Source organism: Lactuca virosa, chromosome 4 (assembly GCF_052849685.1).
Source record: "Lactuca virosa cultivar CGN04683 chromosome 4, Lactuca_virosa_CGN04683_v6, whole genome shotgun sequence".
NCBI lineage: Eukaryota > Viridiplantae > Streptophyta > Magnoliopsida > Asterales > Asteraceae > Lactuca > Lactuca virosa.
In genome coordinates this window covers 60,904,232-60,930,743 of record NC_136429.1, presented here as the reverse complement: position 1 = coordinate 60,930,743, position 26,512 = coordinate 60,904,232, and the positions used below count along the sequence as shown (strand labels likewise).

The 26,512-nt window shown below is 35.2% G+C and overlaps 1 protein-coding gene and 2 pseudogenes across 3 annotated transcripts in view; 2 read left to right on the top strand and 1 right to left on the bottom strand.

The window, feature by feature from the left end:
* LOC145104528 (putative LRR receptor-like serine/threonine-protein kinase At1g53440) overlaps nucleotides 1–17,892 on the top strand; it is a 199,517-nt pseudogene extending 181,625 nt beyond the window's left edge. Inside the window, exons 20-24 of the transcript XR_013707099.1 lie at nucleotides 16,101–16,219; nucleotides 16,364–16,574; nucleotides 16,849–17,080; nucleotides 17,179–17,329; nucleotides 17,413–17,892. The product of XR_013707099.1 is annotated as a putative LRR receptor-like serine/threonine-protein kinase At1g53440 (transcript). The remainder of the gene's footprint in view (nucleotides 1–16,100; nucleotides 16,220–16,363; nucleotides 16,575–16,848; nucleotides 17,081–17,178; nucleotides 17,330–17,412) is intronic.
* A 2,071-nt stretch (nucleotides 17,893–19,963) lies between these two features.
* On the top strand, nucleotides 19,964–20,432 carry LOC145104526 (non-specific lipid-transfer protein-like). The gene is made up of 2 exons (XM_079041755.1): nucleotides 19,964–20,313; nucleotides 20,390–20,432. The coding sequence occupies exons 1-2, from the start codon at nucleotides 19,964–19,966 to the stop codon at nucleotides 20,430–20,432; spliced, it is 393 nt and encodes a 130-aa protein (XP_078897881.1).
* Nucleotides 20,433–21,577: 1,145 nt separating this feature from the next.
* LOC145104748 (cyclic nucleotide-gated ion channel 1-like) lies at nucleotides 21,578–25,028 on the bottom strand (annotated as a pseudogene). Its single transcript, XR_013707163.1, has 8 exons — nucleotides 24,647–25,028; nucleotides 23,965–24,359; nucleotides 23,662–23,872; nucleotides 23,288–23,580; nucleotides 23,073–23,184; nucleotides 22,737–22,982; nucleotides 22,251–22,642; nucleotides 21,578–22,162 (listed from the first exon to the last, which is right to left on the bottom strand). The product of XR_013707163.1 is annotated as a cyclic nucleotide-gated ion channel 1-like (transcript).
* Between the last annotated feature and the right edge of the window lie 1,484 nt (nucleotides 25,029–26,512).

Here is a 26,512-nt window from a genome sequence, read left to right as displayed (position 1 = left end):
CTCGGACCGTGAACCCTCGCATATATATATATATATATATATATATATATATATATATATATATATATATATATATATATAAGATTTCCTTCATTATTCACCTTTTCTCACACTTTCACCTCAAGAAATCCAATTCTCTCTCAATTATCATCCGATTTCTCATCCTAGATCTTCAAGATTGTAAGTGTTCTTCCCTTGAATTGTTGATTCCTTTCACTATCTAGTAAAGATCATTGATTTCAAGGATGCAAATCAGGAGCTTCTACTAGATAACAAGTATAGGGAAAAGATGCTTACAATATGGAAGCAAAAAGGGTTGATTTCAGCCTAAAGTACTAGTAGGTGTTCTTGGTGTTCTTGGTGAAAAAGAAGACTCCCTTGGCCGTAAACACTTTTTAAGGCTACTAGTTTGGCCATAAACTCTTCTTAAGGCTAGAAATGGATGTAGAACACTTCCTTGATGCTTGAAAGACCTTAAAACACCCTTTGGCATAATACTTCATGAGTTTACGACCGTAAACACATAGGGTCGTAAACCCTATGGCCGTAAACACATAAGGCCGTGAACACCATGGCCGTACACTCCCTATGGTGACCGTACACTCCCCTTTGATGAATCACATGTGATTCTAACACTTGGTCCAAGTGTTTCTTAGTCCCTAAAGGTGTTTCCTTGCGTGTAGTTGCTTCTAAACCCTATATTCATACCAATATATGCCATTATATGTCGTTTAGGATTTGTTTGTGTCCCGGGACTTCATTCGTGGAACTTCTCATCCTTACGCGAAGCTGCAATAGAATCACCCACATAAAGTGAGTTCATACCCCTATAATCAATCTTTTAAATGTTTTAAATGCTTTTAAGGGGGGAATACAAGTAGAATACAATTGTGTAAATGTTTTGTGATAAACATCATTTCAAGGATTACTTATGTGTTATTAAGTGATCAATTCATTGCAAAAACTCTTTTAAAAGTTATGCTACTTTATGTTTTATAAAACTCCGTTTTTAAAGTGAAATCATAACTTAGTAGATAAATGAGTCTTTATTTCAAGGTTGTAACAATTCAAACAAACATACTAATAAACTATAATAGGTATAGTTTAGGGATTCAGTTCATACTATAACAGAAAGAACATGTTATAACTATAACAGAAGGAACATACTATTTCTATAACAGAAGGAACATACTATAACTATAACAGAAGGAACATACTATAACTATAACTGAAGGAACATGTTATAACTATAACAGAAGGAACATACAATAACCATAACAGAAGGAACATACTATAACTATAATAGAAGGAACATACTATAACTATAACAGAAGAACAAATCATGAAATTACTCAGGAATACCGTATTTGCATAAACCAAAGTACGAATACCACGTACATGGGTTAGCAAACACGAGGTACACCATCATACCGAGTTTTGATAACAACGGTACAAATACAATGTACCAGGTTTAGCAAACTTGAAGAATGACACTTACATCATACCTCATTTCAATAACAAAGGTACGAATACCACGTACCAAGGTTAGAAAACACGAAGTATGATACAAGAAACACATAAACATATGTAAAATTCAAGTTAACAAACATGAAGTAATAACATATTATTCCGGGTTTGCATAAACAAAGGTACAAATATAACGTACCAGGGTTAGCAAACACGAGGTACAACGTCATACCGGGTTTCAATAACAACGGTACAAATATAACGTACCAGGGTTAGCAAACTTGAAGAATGACACTTACATCATACCGCGTTTCAATAACAAAGGTACGAATACCACGTACCAAGCTTAGCAAACACGATGTATGATACAGGAAAATCATTAAACATAAGTAAAATGTGAAACATAAACATTCAGTTAGAAGGTGACTTATAATGCTAACTTTATGATTTCTCGGTAGATACATCAAGAATATATATTAATTGAGTCCAACAGATAGTAGAATGTGTGCTTTCCGCTTCATTCCCTGTTCCTTGTTTGGTTGTGGGTTTAGAGCAAATGCACTCAGTCTACTATCTATTCGATCTTGACTATATATATATTTCGTATACACCAAGTAATCATAAGGAGTACCAGGTATAGGTCAGGTCATAGTGTACAAATTCAATACATCGTTTTCTAGTACAAAAACATATTTTCAGATAGAACATTAAGTAAACTAAACTAGAAACTTAACAGTGAAAGGTTTAATCCATTCTATTAAACTAGTACAACTTAAAGGACCTTAAGTGGTTAATTCTATAATACTTAAGTTTACACATCAGGGTTATATATATGTAATATCCGACAGATAGTTAGATGTGTGTTTTCTGCCTTATTTCCTGTTCCTTGTTTGGTTGTGGGCTTAGGGCAGATTCACACAATTAACTTCCTATTCGATATTAGATTATATATAACTAGTGTAAACTAAGTGATTATAGAAGGAACTATTGTGGTTACTATTTTTACTAAAAGAACTATTACAGTTAACTCCGTGAGTATCAAAAGAATGCACCAGAGTTATATACAATGAAGATCTAACAAACAATGAGATGTGTGACTTCCGCCTCATTCCCTGTTCCTTGTTTGGTTGTGGGCTTAGGGCAGATTCACACAATCGATTGTTTGTTTGATCTGTATTCTATATAATTTATATTCATTTAGTACTCATAGAAAGGATTGTAGAGTCATTTATACTTATCTTAAATCACATCAGAAGGTAAAAGACCTTCTGAGGAACAGGCAAACTTTTCTAAAAAGAGCTTTTAACTTACTAATACATCACTTAAATACTTATGAACTCACCAGCTTAAATGCTGATCTACTCTCTTTCAAAATAACTTATATTCTCAGGTAACTAGTAGACAGGTACACATGCTGGGATTAAGAAGATGGAGCATAGTAGCTTCATGTCTTGTTTTGTCATTTACTTGTGTAATCTATCTTATGTGAAACACATACTTTGTAAACATTTTCTTTCTAATGAAATGGTACTTATTACTTTGATTACTATGATGCATGTCTTGTGATACTAAACATGACGTCCTCTGCCCCCGAACGTTTCCGCCGTTCCGGTTTGGGGTGTGACACCTTCTCTTTCAAATCGTTTCATCATTTCTGTGGTTTCTCGAATAATCTCGGGTCTAGTGAGTGTGCTATTGGGTGTTTGTCATCTTGTCGGCTGGGTATCTCCCATCTCAGCCTAACAGAGGATAATCTGCACCTCTGGCCACTCAGGGCCTCGAGGTGTGCAACTCCTATGCTTACGTGGTAGTTGTCGTTATATGAGTACTCGATTAGAGGCAGGTGGGTATCCCAAACTTTGTCAATGTCCATTACACATGATTCCCTTTGGGGTGTGGGTTCTTGTTTACCTTGACCTCGACAGATGGGATTTCTTGAGTTTTCGGTGGTTTGACACTTATAAGTGCTGAACACATGGAATGTGAAATGTCTAAAACTGGTTCCTTATGTTAATCGGAGACTATGAGTTATCGAGCCTATCTTGGCGAGGACTTTTGAATGGTTTCTTAGAGATCAGGATCCTTGTGTCCTAAAAGTAGGGTTCTCTGCGCCCTAAGAGTTGGTGCTATGGTCACCAAGGTTGAGATTGCATGATGTAGTTAACCTTATGAGTCTTAGATTGTCTTGGGAGTTTTCTTCCTATAGTTTTCCCGAGCTAATGGTAGGTCGGCCTCTGCCAGTTCCTCGTTGTTGGTTGAACATGTCTCAGAATCGGGGTAGGGAGTATCGATCATTGAGGATGGGTTTGGTTGGCTTATTCGGAGTCGGTGGTGCCTATGGTAGTTTCGTCTTTCTTCCTTATGAGTTAGATAGGTGCTTCTTGTGGTTAGGGATTGGGTCTGACGTTTCCTTTATCTAGTATGTCAATCTTGCGATCATATACTATTTGTTCTTGTGACCATGCTAAGTGGTATCGGGTGTTTGGTTATTGGGATGGTTCCAGGAGTCGGGGTGATTCTATCTCCGCTTAGCACTTGGTTGAGGTTTCCAAAGGGATCCTTGGGAATCTCTGGAGGAAGGTTGGAAACCTTTCGGATTCCCCTGATGCCTTTTGCTTCTTGATTTTTAATCTTTATTGGGGTTAGGGAAAGGGTGTGATATTTCTTACACCATGACATAGGTGTCTGGTTGCTAGGGATTCGTCGTTACTGGCTGAAAGAGGTTAGTTATCTGTTTGAGTAGGACGAAGTCTATTTGTAGTGTTTGGAGTTTGTAAGGTGAGGATCAAGCCTGTTCGTGCCAATTGATGGCATTGGACTTCCTGTTGTTACGCCGATTTGAGGAGTATTGGTTGCTAGGAATGACAGGGTGTTCTATGTTCATGTTCTTATCGTTGCTAGTTTCATTTTCGTTGTTACCATTAGGTCTATCTTGTTTCTGCTTTTTAGGTGTTCCAATGTTCATGTTCTTATCGTTTCTAGTTTCGTTTTCGTTGTTACCATTGGGTCTATCTTGTTTCTGCTTGTTAGGTGTTCTAATGTTCGTGTTCTTATCGTTGCTAGTTTCGTTTTAGTTGTTACCATTGGGTCTATCTCGTTTCTACTTGCTAGGTGTTCTAATTTTCGTGTTCTTATCGTTGCTAGTTTCGTTTTCGTTGTTACCATTGGGTCTATCTTGTTTTTGCTTGTTAGGTGTTCCAATGTTCGTGTTCTTATCGTTGCTAGTTTCGTTTTCGTTGTTACCATTAGGTCTATCTCGTTTCTGCTTATTAGGTGTTCTGGCGACACGAGGGTGCTGTTATAAGGCAAGGGAATTCGTAATCCGAATTCTGCCAGGTTCTTCACTATAGATGGAAGTGACCTAACCATACATACTTAGGATCTGTCCTAATCGCTATTCAGCCCAGGGACAGAAAATAAGGCGGAACCGCACACTCTTAGTTTGCGGAATCCTAACTATATATGATACTAACGCTCATATGGGACGATCATGGTCCATTCGTAAGGATCCCTAGCTTCCCGTGATTTACAGGATTTGTTCTAATGATAAAATAGTTTTTGGATTATGTTTTTAATTGACAAAAATTTTTTGTGATAATTCGATGCTTAAAGTTTATCGTGGAACGTACCAAAAGCTGCGGTAGGGTTCCTTGTCGTCTCCTCCTATCTAGTTGTCGACTCCTTCGTTAGTCATCTCTGTTGGGCAATCTCTCTTGAAATGTTCTGTTGCACCGCACTTGTGACAAACGGGACTTACTTCTGGGTTGAGGGTTGGAGTGACGCATGGGGCTGGAGCCCAACAGTAGCGGGAGGTGTGTCCCAACTTGTTGCATCTTTTGCAACGAAATTCCCGGCAGGCTCCCCAATGATGGTATTTGTACTTGTTGCAGGGTGGATTGTTCCCAAGGTACGATTGTCTCGATGTGGGAGGAGTAAGGTTAGTAGGGGTAGGGACCGATCCCGCTTGTTGCCTTTTATTAAGCCTCTGAGTCGAACTACCTCCTTTTTCGTTTCCAAACCTACGTTTCTTGAGCTTAGGTTTAGGTTTTAAGGTGCATTGGCGAGTTGTTCTTCGTTGGTTTCCCTGGTTGTTGTTACGGTTGAATTTATCGATACTACTTCCATTTTCGTTCGCGTTGTTGGTATTGAAGTATGCCATGACAGCTGCCACGGAAGCTGTTATAGTGGTTTGGAATGTGGTGGAGTCTATTCGTAGGACCGGTGCATCGTCAGGGTACTGGTTATCTTCATGGGAAGACATGACCCTGTTGCACACGAAAAGTGAGCTCGTAATTACCTGTAGCTAGTTTCAAGTGAGTTTACTCGTATAATCTTAACGTACTGGTGCTAATTGTGTCAACCTACATCCCCATGATGCAGTTATGGTATAGAGTGGAAACATATATTGCATGACGTTAGGCCCATCAAAATAGCACATAGTTAGTGGTATAGTTGGTGGATTTGGTTGCATGGATTCTTGGAGGGCGTACTCCTCTTGGTTTACTACTACTGTTTGCGATTAAAGGCATCATGAACCTAAGGCGAGTGGTGCGGTGATTCTATTTTATCAACATGGCGCACAAGGTGCTTGGCCTTTTCACTCCTATCCTGAGTGCTCTTTTTGTGTTCTTTACACTGCTAAGGCTGCCCTAGCCTTGATTACGATGAGTTGTGGTCTCTAAATGACCACCTCCTCTTTCAAGGAGTGTAGATGGTCTGCATAGTTTTCTGGTCCTACTTGTGGGTTTCGTAAGGCATTTGGAATGGTGTTCTTGTTACTTGTGGGGGATCGGATTTACATTGTTGCGTACTGGGTTTTGCTCACGGTTTCCATTATTCCATGACAGAGAGTTGGAAACCGGGAGTCAATTTGGGTTACTCGCGGCCCATACGGAGGTGATGCTTGATTTGTGAGGGTGTTGGCAATCGGAGTTCAGTGCACGTCGATTGTGGATCGGGGTGTCTTTCATGAAGGTGCGCCCTAAATTGGATAGGAGCCAATTTCTCAACTTGTTTTTGCGTGGGTATCGTTTTGTTTCTAGGTATGTCTATTCCAGGAGTACCTATATGCGGTGTTTATGTATCTGGGAAGAGAAAGGTGAAAGGGTCTTCTACCAATAGGAATAAGTTTGCTATGAGTTCCCTCAGCGCTTTCATCCTTGTTTGGCCCTTACTCGAAATCCTCCCTTTCACAATTCATCTCTTGGTATTCCTGAGGATCCACTTCTGGGTTTTTCCTCATGGACTTCTTCTGGTCTCTCCTTGCCCCATCCGTAATTTACCGTGTCAGGGTAGTAGAAGTATTGGCGAGGAATTTCAACTACGCTGTTTGTGTGAGAATCGAGGTACGAGATATACGGGAAAAGTTTAGGTGTGGGAGGGGTTTATAGTATCCTAAAATACTCCTATAGTATTTTAAACTTGATGTTCGATTCTAGTATTCTTTTGTACTCATAGTTGGTAGGTTTTAGGTTTGTTGCAACACCACCATCACTCCCAATCACATGTTGGTCATATCTCAAATAAATATAGTTGATCAGGCTATATTTATCCCACATATGATTACATACTACCTAGGTTTGACTGTAGCGTTCAACCTTTAGTTACTTTTGTTTTCTTCTCGTTATGATACTGTGTTAGTAGGTATGTATACTTTTATAGAATACTTGTCTTTTTAAAGTATACTTTCAGGCAGAGTGTGTTTTAGTCCCATTGTATTTATAGTTGTATATCTTGTATGGCTAGATATACCAGTTCACTATAAACAATGCTCTGATACCAATCTGTCACACCCCCGGACCAGACGGCGGAAACGTCCGGAGGCGGGTGACTACATTGTGCAGTATCATAACAATTGAATATAAATGAAACAGAGCATTCTAAACATCATACATTGAGATAACAAACTTACATTGTTTACATATTGTATTGGTTCTTCGAGTTACACAAAAGAGACATAAATAGAAAAAAATCCAGACTACCGCTAAATAGTCTTGCATCCGCGTCCCTTGTTACCTGCTTACTAGATCCCTGAGAATACAAGTCGTTTTGAAAAGCGTCAACTAAAAAGTTGGTGAGTTCATAAGCATTTTGTATAAGATAGTTTTACACTTGTTTAGAATCGTTCTCGTTGTACTTTCAGAAAATCCGATATTTTCTATGAAATCGTTTGAAGCCTTGCTTTGAAAATCATGGATATATGTGTGCATGTCGTTACTTTTGTTCATCCTTATAAGGAATGATTTTGAAAAGTAGTGAAATTTATAAAGGCGAGCTGTGTTCGAGAATAGTTCTTTTGAATAGTAATAGTCAACAGTTTCCAGAAAATCTCCTATTTTCAAAAAGAGAATATGGTTGAAAATCTTGTTCTTCTTATCGAGTAAAATTGAGTGCGCTTTCTAGTTTATCGTTATCGAAATCGTAGAAAATTGTTTTCTCCAGAAAATCCTATATTTTCTGCTATAAAATATTCGTAAGTTCTATTTCCAACTGAGTATATGTGTGGGTTAGTTTATCATTTTCAAAATCGTTTACAGACGTTTTCCATAAAGTCCTACGCTTTTTAATTTGTAAAATAGCAGTATTTAGACTCTATACTTGTTAGGTGAAAGAATCGACATGGCGATTGTGGACATTCTACGCGATGAAAAAGGACAGTCGACGCAACAAATGCGGACCATCACCTATCATGTGTAGGACAGTCAACACAACGTGTCAAAATTTATTTATGAGGTTTTTCCTTGCATAAATTTCTAGATAACATAACATATTCTAGTGAGTCGTTATAACCATACTAATATGACGGAATGCATGTTTTGGCGTTTCTCAGGCGCCCTCGTTTTGGAAAAGACATTTTTCATCCTAGACTGGCATGTCTAGCTGTAGCGAACAGCGAAGGTGCGGGATGTCAACCCCGTATAGATCTATACATAAATTCCCGCTCTCCCTCCAGGAGACTCTGGCTATAACTCCTTACAGGACTTTAGACGTACACTAATATTTTTATATTTAGGTACTTTTAAGATTTGTCTGACTAGAATATTAACAACCTTTTGAGAAATCGTTATAGATCCATTATTTGTTAGATAAATAATGAAATTCGTACTCATTGAATAGAAATATCGTTCTCGTTCCATATCGTTGATTGTGCTTGTTAACTGGGTGCTCGTGTTCGTTCCGTTTCGTTTATTGAAAAATAAGCCATTTTGAACGTTTAACAAAATGACCCAACATTATCGGAATTGACAAAAATGGGCTTTCCTTTCTATAAATTGTCGGCACAGGCCCATATTAGTCAAGAGAAAAAGTGTCGATTTATAATTTGTGTAAATTTATAACTGCAGGTTATGACACACATTTTCTGTTTTATGACACGTGGAACATTACTTATTTTCCTAAAGGTTTTACGACAGCAGTTTATGACATGCAAATTATTTTGTCATGAAAACTTTGTTTTCGTATACTTTTCTTAATAAAATTATTTATATTAAATATTTATAAATAATCACAAATAGTTTGGTTGATCTGAAAAAAAAATCATGAGGATGACATAATTTTTCCAAGATAACCCTTGTATTTCTGTTTGGGCAAAAGTGATCCAAAATATTATTATTTCCATAATTTAATCACTTTCAAAATATTTTCTCCCACAACTTGATTAAGTAAATCTTGAAGCAAAACCTTATAGTTATTGTTATAAAAAAATCGTGACTTATACTTGGTAACATACTAGTTCTTGTTTCCAAACGTGATTTGTGAGATATAATCCAAACTCTTGAGACTTAACCAAAATCTCGAGTTTTTGGACTACTTATAAGGATTTTCATATTTAAGCACATGTAAGATGGCATGCATACACAACAAGCAAATAGATCATGATTTATACAAGACTTTGACTTGTATTCTCCCCCAAAAACAATAGAAATCTCGAAAAGTAGGGGTATGAAGCTCACCTTGAGTTAGTTTTGTGGATGATTTAATGAAGTGTTAAGGATCTTCCAAGTTCTAACATTTGAAAGGTTCTTTAAACTTTAGAATATCCTAAGAATAACTTTATGTGTAAATATAATGAAATCTTAGGAATAATGTGGAGAATCATTAGTCAAAGAAGATGAAACACTTACAAAAATCTGGGAATTTTCCTTGAAGGAGTGGGACTTGAAGCTTAAAGGAGTTGAGCGTACTCTTAGAAGTTTATTGGATGTGAAAGTGATAAGTAGAATTATGGGGAGGAAAGGAGGGAGTTCACGTATTCAAGAAGGAGGGGATAAGGGTGACATGACACTTGCTTGTAGGACTGGTGTACAATGCTTGGTTACCCATGGATATTTTGTGTTTAACTGGGATTGCATGGGAAATGAAGAATTTGCATCACATCATAAAGTCAACCCTTATCTTCTTAGAATCCCTTAAAAATCTTGGGTATTATTATATATAATTATGTTTAAAATAATCAATTTTGGCATAAATTAGGGGTTTAAGGGGTCTAAAATATGAAAAACACGAGTTTGGAGGAATTCCCGACGTCAAAATATCCTAAACTGGTGAAAAAGTCCGAAAATGACAAAAATTCGGAGTGTATCCTTGCTCCTGCGAGGGTCCGAAGTGCTTAGGAAGGATTCCGGAGTCATGATCCAAGTTCCGGAGCAAGGAGGGAATTTTTGAAGCCATACAACAATTTCCGGAGTCAGCAAGACGAATTCCGAAGCGCATCTTCTGATCCGGAGTCAGGAGGCGAAGTCCGGAGGTCTGGTCCGGATGTGCGAAGCCGACTCCCAATTCCAAAACGGCGCGAGGCGAGGTCTTCCGGAGCGAGGTTCCGAAGCAAGCCTTAACCTTCAGGAGCATGCGAGATCCGAAGCTAGGGAGGGGTTCCGAAGATGCGAGTCCTCTTGGTTCCTTAGAAGGCATTCCGGACCAAGAGGGTTCCGGACCAAGAGGATTCCGGACCAAGAGGGTCATTTTGGGTTTGCTCCTTCGGTTTTGGGCTGTTTTCGACTGAGGAAGGTACATAGAGAGATTTGGGAGAGATTTCACATACTTGGAGAGATTTGGGAGATATTTCACATACTTGGAGAGATTTGGGAGAGATTTCACATACTTAGAGAGATTTAGGAGAGATTTCACATACTTGGAGAGATTTGGAAGAGATTTCACATACTTGGAGAGATTTGGGAGAGATTTCACATACTTGGAGAGAATTGGGAGAGATTTCACATACTTGGAGAGATTTAGGAGAGACTTGAGTTACATGGAGAGATTTGCACTCTATCTTTCCATGGTCCATTAGGAACCATAAAGTACACTTTTTAATGTGTTAGCACAAGTCTCACAATAGTTATAACTTACATGAGGACGGAATTTCCTAGCCAAAATGCTAGTTGTGACAATAACAAAGGTGGTGGTGAGGGTGGCGGTGAAGATGACGGTGTGGATGGTGGCGTCGATACAAGAGAAGTAGTAGGTGTAGACACCGGCGAAGGGTGTGGTGAGTGTACTAGAGGTCCAGGAGGTGGCGGGTCATGAGTAGAACATAAATCACAAGGAGTAGCGGTGGATGGTGTGGTGACAGAGGATTGCGTAGGAAATGGTGAATGGATGGTGTAGTCATCGCAATATGTGGAGAGAAGAAGGGCAGCCGATGGTGTAGGAGATTAAGTACCCGAAAAGGGAAAATAAGTCTCATTAAACTGCGCATGTCGAGTGATATAAATCTGCCATGTTGATAAATCGAGACATTGATAGCCTTTATATTGAGTATTATAACCAATAAATACACAACGTGAATTTCTTGGAGCAAGCTTGTTAGTCGAATAATCGCCGATATGGAAACACATAGAAACCAAAAATACGAAAATTTCTATAGTTTAGTTGAGTGGAGAAAAGTAACTCGTATGGAGACTTGTTGTCAAGAAGCTTGGAGGGAACCTGATTTATAATGTATGCAGCAGAATTGAAAGCATGTGTCCAAAGTGTTGCTGGAATTTGAGCATTAAACATCATTGCTAATCCGATTTCATTAATATGGTGATGCTTTCTTTCATCTCTACCGTTTTCCTGAGGCGTGTAAGGACAAGACATGTGATGATGAGTATCATTGGTGTTGAAGAAAGATGTCACACGACTATTGGTAAATTCGGTTCCTCCATCTGATTAAAAAACTTTAACTTTGCATGAAAATTGAGTTTGAACCAAGGCAACAAAACTTTCAAGCACATGATAAAAATCAGACTTTTTCTTCAAGGGGTAAAACCATGTAAACCGGGAGTAATCATCAACAAATATTGCATAATAACAAAAACCACCCACAAAAGCAACAAGTGATGGGCCCCATAAATCACAATGAACCAAATCTAACACATCTAAAGAACGATGCAAATTTAGATCAAATGAAAAGCGTTTACTCTTGGATAATTGGCAAAAGGAGCATGTGTTCGGTTTAGGTAAAAGAGAAGTAGTGGATAAACAACCAATCTTATTTAAAACAGAAATAACTTCATAAGACACATGACCTAAACGATTATGCAAGATTTCAAAAGAAGCTTGTAAACGTCTGGAAGAAAGTTTTGCCAAAAAAGCTTGTTGACCATGCTCTAAAACATAAAGTCCATGTTTACGCCTTCCTTGAGCCAACTTCTCCTTTGAGTGACGATTCTGAATGATAAATGAAGGGTTAGAAAATAAGACATCAACCTCATTATCCTTTGTAAGTTTTCCAACAGAGAGGAAACTTTTGGTAAGTTTGGGAACCACACGAACGTCTCGCAATGATATATTAGGAGAAATACAAGAATTTCCAACATGATAAATAGAAGCATAATGACTATTACCAAAAAGGACAAATGCATTACCTGAATAAGGGGAAGCCGTGTTTGAGATTAGAGGCGGAGGGAGTCATATGCGTAGAAGCCCCTATATCAACAAACCAATCAAGTGAGAACATGTTGCATTGTGACTGAAATGCCTTAAGAAGATTAACATCAAGAGGACGGCTAGAAAAGGTATGAAAATCGGGACATTTGGTCGCATAGTGACCATCTTTTCGGCATAACTGGTAGTGAGGAGGCCGTCTAGCACCGACACGACCTCGTCCACGTTGAGAATTACCACAGTAGGAAGTGCGACCACCATGACCTTGGTTGGAGGAAAGGCTGTAGTTGGTACTGGTGTTGAAAACAACCGGAGTAACCATGGAATCACTAACAGATGTTAAAAACAGCTCATAACTTTCAGCTTGAGAAACAAGATCATGGAACGATGGTCGTGGAGAAATTAAGTTGGGTTGTAGAAAATGTTTCAAAAGACGATCCAAGTCCACAAAGGAACCAATGAGACTTGTCATCATCATCAAGAGGATGACCAATAGCAGCAAGTTGATCACATATACCCTTGAACTTGCGAGAATACTCCATAACAGGAGAGTTACATTTTTTTTAATGATGAATAGAATCTTGAAGAGTATGTGTGTGTTTAAGGGAGTCATATTGATATGTCGCTTCAAGGGCTTTCCACACGGCATGAGAAGTATCATGACCAAGAGTTTTAGCCATTGCTTCCTCTGTCAAAGAGGATTGAAGTAAGATAAGAGCCCTACGGTCAGCGGCAATCCAAGACGTGTAAGCCGGATTTGCGGCTGTTTGCTCACCGGTAACAATGGTGAGGGCGGGTTTAGGGATGGAGCCATCAACATACCTAGTGAGTTTTTGATAGGATAATAGAGGAAGAATTTGTTTACTCCAAAGAAGGTAATTAGATGAAGATAATTTGATGGTGAGCATGTGCAGCACAATAGAGAGAGGAAGAGGAGAATCATCATTCTTGTCGGCCATGGAAAAAATGAGCAGCGAAGAAGAAGAAGATGGGTAGGAAAAAAGAACGACCGTACTAGGTTTTAAATGACTAATACCACATTGGGTTTTCAATAATCACCTTGATTTGGTGATATATGCATTGAACAATATATAAGAGTTAATACAACAAACTTCCTAAAATACATGTATTGCAATAACACATATCCTATAAACTAGGACATGATAAAATTAACTCTATTATATATATATATATATATATATATATATATATATATATATATATATATATATATAGGGAAATGATCAAATGAGAACACCTAAAAGGTTGAGAACGCGAGAACAAGTATATTCATTTGTGATTCCATGTATTCATTTGTGGAGAAATGATAAATTTTTAGGCACAATCAACATGAATATGCTTTTTCTCTTCAATTGAAATTAAAAGCGTAAAAATTTATCATTTCTCTACAAATGAATACATGGAATCGCAAATGAATATACTTTGTTCTCGCGTTCTCAACCTTTTTGGTGTTCTCATTTGATCCTACTCCTATATATATATATATATATATATATATATATATATATATATATATATATATATATATATATATATATAAGTTCAAATAAAAACAGTAAATAGTGTGAGAACGTAAAAACACTATGTTTATGTTATTATTCTGTAATGAATTTTGTATATGTGTATTGTTGAACTAATTCTAATATAAATATTAACTTTCGATTAATCATATATTCATTACAATGTTATTATTCTATTATAAATTTAAATATGTGCATTTTTGTAGTAAATTCTAATTTTAATTTTAACCTTTGACTATTCATTTATTCTTTGCTGAATAATGACATAAAGTTGTCGATACAAAATTCATTGCAGAATAATAACATAAAAAAATGTTTTTACGTTCTCACACTATTTACTGTTTTTATTTGAACTGTCCCTATATATATATATATATATATATATATATATATATATATATATATATATATATATATATATAGTATTCGGATGTTTATGTTACCCCATTATACCCCCTCACCACACTATCAACAATCTTTGACTGCCGCTAAAAGCCATGTGTCCAAACACACAACGCTCAACATCAGGTTATTGTGTTTTCTTTGGTGACAGCCTTATTTCATGATCTTCCAAGCGACAACCTATATTGTCTCACTCGAGTGTCGATGAAGAATATTGAGGTGTCTCAAATGTTATCTTTAAAGCATGTTGGTTGCGGAATCTCTTGCTTGGCCTTCATTGCCCTCTCACCACCGCCCTATTGTTTATTGTGGCAAGTGAGTGATATTTATTTTTATCGAAATCTAGTTGAACACCAACACATTAAACATATTGCAATGGACATTCATTTTGTTCGAGAAAAAGTTGCTCCAGGCAAGTTTTGTGTCTTACATGCTCGTTCCAAATATCAACTTGAGACGTCTTCACAAAATTCTTACCTCATCTCTTTTTATGACTTTCATGACAATTTGACCATTTACAAAATTCTTACCTCATCTCTTCACAAAATATCAACTTTCGTGACAATTTGACCATTCAGAAACCTCCCTCCCATTGGGGAAATATTAGCGATCATATAATTACTTTGTACATAAGTTTCCTTAATTGCTTGCACCACAAGCTAGTCTTATATATGGAAAGTAGTATTGCATCTCGAGAATCCTAGTTAGATTATTATGAGAACTCTTTGTATATAAATAAGGTTAAATGTGAATGAAAAAGGCATGGAATTAACTTCTTGCAACTATGTATGCTCTGATTAAGGTTCTAAATAACATGAGACATGGTGTGGCGACAATGTCAAACCTCAAGCAATGACGAGTCATGACGTTTTTCGAGGCGTGGTGTGGCGGCAATGTCAAGCCTCAAGCAATGGCGAGCCATGACATTTTTAGAAGTGTTATATCAACACTTAATATGAAATAGTTAACAAAAAGTCAATTGTTTTGTGCCCGATCAGAATAAACAAACAAAAAACTTGCATAACATGATAAGGCGCATCTTGACATGTTATGTTGGCGTCACGCTTAACAAACCTGTCTTGGACGTTTTCGAGACAATTACATCACACATCGCGCCATGACACGCCTTGGTGTGCCTTTTAAAGCATGACGTTATACCAAAGTAGAAATTAAGAGCATATTTGAGATGAAAAATATCTTTGATCATAGTTGTATTCACATAAAATCATCTTACATCGAGTATATACAAAAAAAAAAAAAAAAAAAGAAGAATAAGAAGAAAAAGATAGTCCTGACTACGCTATACCTAGATCCTAAAATTTCAGGATCTCAAATCATTGTATAATCATATTACTAGTATATTACAACAAATAAGAAATTCTATTTTAACTTTGTAATCTTTAACATAGAGCATGTGAAGATTCTACTGATTAATGAAAATATGATATAAGTATTAAACAAAGACTATAAGTTATCTTCACTTTTGAGTTGTCTGCAACATTTTCGTACCGGTGACCAAAAGGCTTGAATGAGAAAAAAACAACAATCTACATGGTTCACATGATTGGTGTAATCGTGCCACATCAATAACCAAACGTGAGAGATAGTTTTGTTGATAACGCAACTAGGGTTACATGATATCAATGACATAAAATTCCATAAGTTCAGGTCCGTTTTGCAACCAGCCTCCCCCCCCCCCCCCCCCCCTCCCTCTCTTAGAAAAAAATTATTAAGGCTCAATGGGAAAAATTAAACCATACTATATATATTGTGTTTTTTTAAATACATCTGTTTAATTGGTAAAATATTGTTTCCATGCAGAGCTAAGAGGATTGGATTTACAGACAGGTGTATTTACATATAGGCAAATCAAGGCCGCCACCGATAAGTTTGCTGATTCAAATAAACTTGGAGAGGGCGGTTTTGGATCAGTCTATAAGGTAACAATGTAAATGTGTTAAATTTAATTTTTAGCAATTCACATTGTGTAATCTACAAACTTCAACCCAAACTTGTTTAAAAAAATAAAAAGAGGAAATACAAGTAAAATCAAACTAAGGCATACCTTTTTTTATTGATTGTAGGGTACACTGTTAGATGGAACTCCAATTGCTGTGAAGCAACTCTCTTCCAAATCAAAGCAAGGAAACCGTGAATTTGTGAATGAAATAGGCATGATAGCTGGTATACAACACCCTAATGTTGTAAGGCTACATGGGTCTTGTGTGGAACGAAACCACCTAGTTCTTGTTTACGAGTACATGGAGAATAATTCTCTAGCACATGCTCTATTTGGTATTCTCCTTATCTTGTACTTCTTAACTTGTGTGTATGGTCGTAATTCGTAAATCTAAAATACGGTTTGATGATGACCAAAACCAACAATGTAAACAATTATAATGATGACAATGAAACATAGATATCTATAGTTTGAACATTTGCGAAAAAGAGAAATGTTACAAATTAAATCGGACATCTGGAAATAGAAATTGTGGCGTCATTAGATATACAAACAGATTCTCTCTTCATTCACATGTTCCTTGATAAAGATGCTTTTATAAAATCTCAGGGAAGGCTGAGTTGGAAATTGATTGGCCTACAAGACAAAGGATTTGTGTTGGCATTGCAAAAGGCTTGACATTCTTGCACGAGGAGTCGGTGCTCAAAATGGTTCATAGGGACATCAAGGCGACAAATATACTCCTGGATGCTGACCTCACTCCAAAAATCTCAGATTTTGGTTTGGCAAAGCTTGATGAAGAAGAAAACACTCACATTACCACAAGAGTTGCTGGAACTATGTGAGCAATACTCTCGTTGTTCCTTTTGATAATGATAATATTCTGTGTCTTTTTTCACTTCCAATACTCTTTCATTCAATTTGCTTTTGGTCCTCCAGAGGGTACATGGCACCAGAATATGCATTATGGGGATTCTTAACCTACAAAGCAGATGTATACAGTTTTGGGGTTCTTGCTCTGGAAATCATTGCTGGAAAGAGCAATATGAAATATCAGCCAAACGAAGATTGTTTTTGTCTTCTTGATCAAGTAAACCTCCTTTCTCTGAAACTACAATTTGATCCCCAACTCGTTGATTGTGTCTTATGATATATTTGTGTGTCCTTTCAAAGGCTGTTCTCCTGAAACAAAAGGGGAGGTTGATAGACTTGGTGGACCCAAGATTGGGTTCTGAATTCAACAAAAAGGAAGCAGTGGGGATGCTCAAAATTGCTCTATTATGCACTAATCAGTCCCCGGGTCTTAGGCCCACCATGTCTGAAGTAGTGAATATGCTTGAAGGTCATACAAAAATTAAGGAACCAAACGTGGATGTAATTATGTCTGAAGAGGAGTTACGGTTTCAAGAACTTGGAAAGACGTTTGAAGAGATGCAGTCTCATGACTCTGAACAAACAGAGATTTCAATTAAACCAACATCTTCCAACTCAAACGATCTCTATCCAGATAGTCAAATTTCTGAAAAGTGCTGACTTGTACTCTGGTAAGCACTATTCTTCTATATCCTTTTGTAATACAGTACTAAAGTTCTTAATACTAGACTTCAAAGAAGAATAAAGGTACTGAAAAATGCTCTGCAATATGTAAAATAAACTTGCTATTTCATGTAATATTTTTGTTGAACAAAATGATAAAGCAATATTACGTTGTTATACTAAATGGTTAGAAAACCATATGTTATGTGAATTGATAAACTGATTTATATTTGTTGCATGTAGCCCGAAAAATGTAAGCAAATATTAGTTTCAACATTTTGTTGGTGGGTTGAGGACTTAAAACAGAAAATTTGAAGTTGATACCAACATCAACACATACACTCTTTTGGTCATAATCGTCCAATGAGATTACATATAAGTATCAAAATAATAAATAATAACATAATAGCAACGTACTTGCATTTGATAATAGCAATATATAACCAGAATTATTATGCCAAAATCAGAAAAATAATAGTTAAAATTAAAATTATAACTCGACTTCATCTAAATAGCAAAAAGAAAAACCTAAAAATCTCCTCCATGATCTGGACATACTTTCAAACCAACTAAATGTAGTACTTTCATTTAGTTGTTTATTATAGCATCTTACTTTCACATTGCTCTATTACAAAGTAGTCTTATCAAATCGTTTTCTTATCAAGACATTTTATTTTGTAAAATCCATCCAATTATAGCATTGTCCCTACAATTACTTTATTTTGACGTTGTTCTCAGAATAAGAGTAGATATAAGTATGATGCTATAATTAACACATAACTGAAAGTATGTTGTTATATATTGCGTTTAATCCTTTTCCATTATAGTAAGTTGTAACCTTTTACAAAAGGTTACTGGCCTCAAGTCCTCAACAATTTTGGTGGTTGGACAACTTCTTTTGGTTCCCCTTTTAAAAAAAAAAAATCACTATTATGTAATCATATTAAGTTCACTAAATGAAAAAACTACAAATTTTGACAAATAAAGTCTGGCATTGCATAAGCCGTAAGGGGTAAAAACTGAAATTTCCTACAAAAGAAAAAGCAAAAACGGTTTTTCCAAATGTTATGTTATTTGTCAACCTATTGATACTCCATTTCAAATTTCAAATTTTAAATTCTCCACTCTAATTACATTAAATTAATAATATTAGAATAAAAATTAAAATAAAATTAATATAGATTATAAGGTAATATAGTTTTACGTATTTATTTAAATCAACGATTACAATTTTATATAATTAAAAAAATATTTCTTAATTAATAATTTATTTAAAATAATTAATTAATAATTTTGAGTTTTTACTAAGAAAGTTTAATTAATTTTGAGTTTTTATATATATATATATATATATATATATATATATATATATATATATATATATATATAGAGAGAGAGAGAGAGAGAGAGAATATGAAGTTATAGGGTGTGGTCTTGCTTAACATTATGGATCTTTTTCCCGCTATAATACAGAAATAATTTATGAATTTTTTTATATAAGTTATTAAATACTTTTTTATTTAAGTCAATAAGTTTTTTTTAAAAAAGTTTATCCAAACATTTAAAATAACTTATTACTGATGTCAAACCATAATAACTCAATAAACATTTTAAACAAGCAATCCCAAACACCCCTCAAATGGTTGATAGCTTGATTCTAACAATACTCATTTAATTTTTGTATGCTGTGGTGTCAATCCGTTAAAATACTAAATTATATCATTAATTTGTTGGGTTTTCATATCAGTACCAATATTACAATTAATGGTAGTTTAATTGGGGATTAGTAATACTTTTGCAGAGTCTCAACAAGTTCCATCGCATATCAAAACCATTCAAAAAAAAAATCTTTTAACCACAGGACATCCCAAAATTGAAGTTTATGAGGTTATATGATTGATAATATAAACTTCTCGAACTACATCGTTACAGTGCTTTTTGGTTTTATCTTAATTACTACCAAATCCTTTATAACACGAAACATGTACAAAAGTGTGACAAAATGGAAACACACCAAATGCATGAAGGTTTTCAACTTTCCTTCACCTAGTGGAATACCAATTGGCTACAATATATATATATATATATATATATATATATATATATATATATACCATGCAAGATATCAGTTATATCTGCATAAAACAAAAGTGAAAACCCAAATCATTTACCAGTGTTCCATCAAAGAATGGACAGTGTTGGTGTTCGCATACTGTGGTCTGTTGCAATTACTTTGCTATTGGTTTCATGGAAGCCGATGGTGTTTGCAGTTCCATCATGTGGACGTGTCACATCCAAATTGACATCTTGCTTGAGTTTCATAAATGGTCATGAGCCAACGAATTCTTGTTGTTCATCAGTCAAGGGTTTGACAGCTATGGGGAAAACCAAGAATGATCGTGTGGCTATCTGCAACTGTGTGAAACAAGTCATGAAAAGATTGAACAATTATGATCCAAAACGAATCACTCTTCTTCCTAAAAAATGCCATGTTGGTTTGAAGTTTCCTCCCATCAATCAGGACTACGACTGCAAAAAGTAGTTTTAATTCTGGCTCTTTCTTGTTCATTGTTAATTGTTGATGTGTAAATACTAAAGCTTGTGTTATTTTCAGGGTGGAAGTAGACATGCTGATGTGGCGTGAGCAAGGACTATAGGAATAACATGAACCAATGTACTTGGTAACTTATGACTGTATTTGAATAAATGTTTATGTATCTTGGAATAATACCATTGCTTCTTTATATACATATGATGTAAAGCTAGTTATAATGCTAGTTATTGTAAAGATAGAATGCAATATTCTTATTACATAATATTTTAATAGCAGTCTACTTGTTTTTTTTTAAATGATGTTTTTGTTGAAGACTATTAAACGATTTAGATTTACAAGAATGATATGTTTTCAGTAGTATGTAACAACCTACATTTTAAGGTACTTGGATTTGATAAATTCATTCAATATGATAAAATAAATGGGTTAGAGTTTGATTTAGTCTGGATAATGGTGTGTGACGACAAATGATACCATCAAAAAGAGCGAAATAAACTTGCCTTTAGCATCCAAGTCACTTTAAGGGGATATAATGGTGGAGCTATATGTGGGGGGTTGGGATAGCATCCACCATTTTCTTTTCTTTTGCTTTTTGTATATAAAAAAAAGTTATTTGTCATTGTATCTGTAGCTAAATGGATAGTATTATGTTTAATGATAACATTATATTTCTTTTGCCATTTATTAAAACTAAAACCAATTAAACGTTGTAAACCCAATGAAGACTTGGTGGATTCAATTGTAACATTTGTTTAAATTATGTTTTTGTGATTTACGACTTTAAATATTAAACAACTCAAATATTATTTTGAATTTTTACAATGTTTGTATTCCCATATTAAAATTTTTGGCTCCACCACCGGATATATAATCCTTACTTTTATTTGAAATTTTGATGGCCTAATATGGCTAAGAGGTTAACAAGTGATTTCATTTCGTAGGTTTAGCATCCAAGTCACTTTTAGGAATAATACAAATGCTTCTTTATATACATATGCTACTTGAAGTAATTTGTTCCACTAGTTACCTAGAGAAAACTTTGTATTGGTCTAATTTTTGGTGGTACGGATTCGAAACAAATCTAGTAGTCACATGGTTTTTTACACTCTTTTCGAGGAATTGAGGGGTTTTCCATGAAAAATTCTGGTGTCTCATACTAGCTACTTAATTACCTACTATCTTGGATGATTATATTGGTCATATAAATTGCATTAAAAATGAACACAACAAGAAGCGAAGTGATGAAGATGATAGAAAGCAACTCCCACTCCATTTGCTAACTGAAATAACAAGGTAACTCACTCTACATGTTACATGTACATACATGAATAACGTGCTATATAAAATTGGAGAAAGATAGTTACAAAACCTAGATTACATTCATTCCTTCCATACTTCTGACACTAGACTAGAATGCTAAAAACACGTATCTATCATCATATTCCATACTATACTCCAAGATAAGATAAGAGATAAGGAGAAAGTTGAGTTTACCTGAAGGTAACAATTGTTGTGGCATGACTCTCAAAATCAGGCTGTGGTGGCTTGGGTGGCAGAATTAGGTGCCAATTAGGTTTTGACAGGTGGGCATGATCATAATCATATTTATATGTAGGATGATTATTGGGCTTCAACATGCGTAAGGCATTGGAGTGAAATCTAGCAGCATAGATGGAGGCACCAAGGCTGAGGGTGGAGGTTTCCCTGACAAAGGCATCATGCATTCTACTATCCTCCAATGCTTTAGCTATTTCCTGCTTCCTTCTCCAGTGTCTACGCCATGCCGACTGTATGTAGCATGCTGCCCATGTTCTCCACTGCTGTGAGTAGAATCTGAAAAACAAGTCAACACATTAATTATGCATTCAAAGGTGAAAGAGAAATAAATCAACATTAATGTTTATGGAATTTGGAAAGTTACCTAAAAGTATGTTGGACAAGTCTGCTGTGGAGAGATTTAAACTGGGAAGCCACAAACATGAGATCATCAACTGCTAGAGCAAAAGCTTCAACATCTGTAAGTGCTTGGACAGTTCTAGTTGAGAAAGGGAGTGTTGGAGTTGCAGGAGCCAAAGCCCATGTCAGAAGCTCTTCTCCACAGAAATCACCAGGCTTGAGGAGACTCCTGTTAAAGAAGCCATCCCTTCCACCATTAGTTGTTACACTTTCTAGGGCTCCACGTGTGATGAAGAGCATTTCAGGTACTGGATCTCCCTCTCGGAGTATGTAGCTATTCTCTGTGTAGAGAACTGGCTTCAATCGGTCACACATCGCATCCATCATATGTTCATCCATTGCTTCAAACATAGGTACCTGCGTACATTCAGGGATCAAAAATTATCTATACTCGGGGACCAAAAATGTAATTTATGCTAATAAATATTTTTAGTTAAGAAATATGACTGACTCTCATGAGTGAAGACAAGCAAAGATGACGTTTTATGTCCCTCCTCAAATCCCGAGGAAGGTCTTTGACAAAGGAATCTAACTCAACACCCTTAGTTTTCTTCCATTTGTAATGCTTGTGTTTTCTCACTCGGTCCCTTAAACTTTCAGGGAGGGAAATATGTGACATTAGATCCTCCGCTTCTCGCCTTTTTTCCTTCATCTCCTCCACTCTAAGAGTCAGGTTTGAGAAAGACTGCAAGTATTTCTGTAACAACCATTATATTAATTAGCTCATAAATTATAAATACAATGTGGAAACGTATTTAATTTAGTGATTACAATATACGAATTGAACCTGCATGTTGCCAATAAGCAAAGCGAATAGAACAAGCCCAATTATGGCAATGAAGTCTGCAAATAGAATCTCACCATAGAAAGTGCTTGCTTTAAGGCCTTGACCAAGTGAACTGGATCACAAAAGAAAAAAAAAATATTACAAAAAAAAAAAAAAGGCTCTATTGCTTATGTGTTGTAAGTTTGTTATCTCATTTAGATGAAGTGATTACTAACCTTAGACTCTGCAAGCCCCACCATGAACAATACAAGAATTTTTGAGGGAAGTCTCTAGTTTCCAACACACGAGTTTGAAGAGCATCAAGGAATATTCCAAAATCAAAGTTTGTTGAACCTTTAATTTCATTTCGCTCAAGAAGAGGGCATGAACTGTTCAAAAACCCAAAATCTCCAACACGCCCTTCTCCACAGTATAAATACTTGGAGTAACACTTATTCCTTTCACATGCAATATTCCAACATCTCATTTCACTTTCTATTGCAAACAAGTACCACAGGGCTCCAACTACCTGTTTGCAAAACAAATCATTCTTAGTTCTTAGCAAAATACATTTATATACTTTTTCTGTAATATTGTTAATAATACTTACATGGCTAGCTAGCACATAGAGGAAAAAGTTAAAAGCAGCTCCAGCCCATGCTTTTTCAGTGAGGAAGCCAGAAATTTTCGTCACCTTTTTATAGAATAAAGAAATCCGAATAACTCGAGGGACATATTGAGAGAAAATAACGAGCTTCAAAATTCTCAGTCAAAAACGGAGTAGGGCCATCTAAGTTTGGGATAATTACCAAAATTGCCAACTGCACAAACAATCTTTAATTCAAGTTCATACTTCATATATAAATAGACTAAAGTTATATTCATTAAGGCAAAGATTTTAATCCAGACATACCTGTGGAAGTGGAAGGGCTGCTAGCACATCAATGATGAAGTAGGATGTAAGGTAACGTTTTGCCACATAATGAGGTTCATCTATAAATACTCTCTTTCCAAGTATGTGATTATAACGAGGAACATATGCAGTTCGAAATTGGATAATAATGTGAAATACAAATAACATATCCGCAAAAGAACGAAGAACACATACAATTATCTCCAACTTGTGGTCAACATCAAGGCATTTTTTTGTGCCATCAATTATAGGAATATAGAAAAATAATGGATCCAATGACAATGCTATAACAGAACATAGTAAAAAGGTCTTGTTCCATTGCAGAATAAATCGCCCTTCTGGATCAAAAAACTTCATCAAAAGTTGAGCCTGTTATTAACCCTTCTGATGTCCCCCTGTTTAACAAAGTATTTTGGTAAATAATGAAGTTGATGCCTAATTAATATCTCATGATTGTTATGTAATGACTCAATAATGAAGTTGACTTGACTTGGTGGTTTAATGGTCAAACCCTAATTTAATAACCTATCAAAAGTTCAAAACCCACGAGTACTTTTGTCAACAACCAAAAAGGAGCACAATGAAGGGCGACAATCAGTAACTTAAGTGTTGAAGTCCATTATTCAGTTCTCTTGCCTAAAACCCAAATTAATAAGAATGATTAAAACCCAAATTAAATTACCTGGTAGGAAATCCTTTATTACGCCTGCGCCTCCAAGATTCTTCCAATAATTCTCGAGAAACGCTGACTTTTCCTCAAATATTCTCATATAACAAACACACAACAGTTATAGACAAAAAAATAACATCGAATCAAAAGAAAGGAACAGACATAAAGTAAACTGAGAAAGAGACAGATTGTGGTGGTGAAGCGTTAAGTGGGAAGCTTCCTGTAAAGTAAACGGAAGCATCGTCCTCCTCTAATGAATCCAAATTTTGACTTACCTTCTTCAAACAGGTGCAGTTGCCGGTTGGCCTCTGTTTCTCCACAAAAGATTACACAACGATCCTGATATGGACCACAAAATAACAAAATAAACGATCCTGATATGAAATTAATAAAATTGAAAATTATAAAAACAAATTATGTAATGAACGAAAACTCAATTTTAATTTGTGAGGTAATCTTTTCGGAATTTGTATATAGAATGAGATTTAAAAATATCTAACAATCCACATATCATAATGACAATTATATCAAGTGAACCCAAAAATATTAAAATAAAGTTTCGATCAAAAAATTATGTAAGTGTATTTTAGGAATTTATAAAAACGAAAACTATAAAAAAGTTATATAAAGGATTATAAATATAACTTTAAAATATAGTAAATGACCCAAATCGTAACTTATAAAATACCAATACTTTAACTTTAAAAGTATGAATGACGAAAAGTATTAACTCAAAATTACTTAAGGAAAAAAACTATAAATATGAAAATCTGTTATGGTGGAAACAAAATCTATGTTCGAGTTAAATGTTTATTTTACTCTTGTATTATATGACTAGTTTATAACCCGTGAAAACCACAGTTACAAAATTAATTAAACTTTTATAGTATAAAAATTCAAAATTATTAATTAATTATTTTAAATAAATTATTAATTAAGAGATTTTTTTTAGTTATATAAAATTATAATCATTGATTTAAATAAATATATTGAAATTATATCACTTTATAATTTATATTAATTTTATTTTAATTTTTATTCCAATGTTATTAATTTAATGTAATTAGAGTAGAAAATTTAAAATTTAAAATTTGAAATGGAGAATTAATAGGTTGACAAGTGGCATGCATTAATTAGGAAACATAATATGGTGACACATGACAAAAGAAGAATAAAATATGCATTAATTAGGAGGCCTAATAGGATGACACATGTCAAAATGAGAATAAAACTATTTTTTATTAGAATAGGGATGTGTGAAATTCAATGGATAAAAATGTCAATTAGCTTTAACTTGATCTAAGGACTAAAATCCTATAAATTTTATGGAGAAGGGGTTAGTTTGAATCATAGAGTATTGACAAACCTTCTAGTCCAACTAAGGGTTCATTTGAGAGAACAGGATAACGAGGGACCTTAGTTACTAAATCCCTCAAAATTTTAGAATGACTAGCATCTTCCATTTCAATCTCTTAATCACTTATGAAATTGTCATTTTGATCTCTCCACTCTTCTCGTGATCGATCTAAGCATTGAGGGAGAGTAAGATTCTTAATCTCCCTCAATGCTTAGATCAATCACGAGAAAAGCTTAGATTAATCATGAGAAGAGTGGGGAGATCAAAATGGCAATTTCATAAGTGATTAAGAGATTGAAATGGAATCAAAATGTTTTTAAAGGAATTGAAGTTATGTTTTCATCACTAAAATATCTCAAGGTATAATATTTCTCCATCTCAACCTCTAGATCCTTTAGGTCGTACAAGGTGTTTGGATCTATATCCAAATTTGAAGTTTATGTGAAATTATGTATTGAAATCGATTTTCTAGCTGAATATAACCTTTAGTTCATGAATCTAAGTTCTAATTTCCTCTTTGT

Excerpts from the sequence above, each read along its gene's own strand:
- LOC145104526 (XM_079041755.1), top strand. The coding sequence starts at position 19,964 with ATGGACAGTGTTGGTGTTCGCATACTGTGGTCTGTTGCAATTACTTTG. Across the intron at positions 20,314-20,389 it reads CAGGACTACGACTGCAAAAA|GGTGGAAGTAGACATGCTGA; the intron begins GTAGTTTTAATT and ends TGTTATTTTCAG.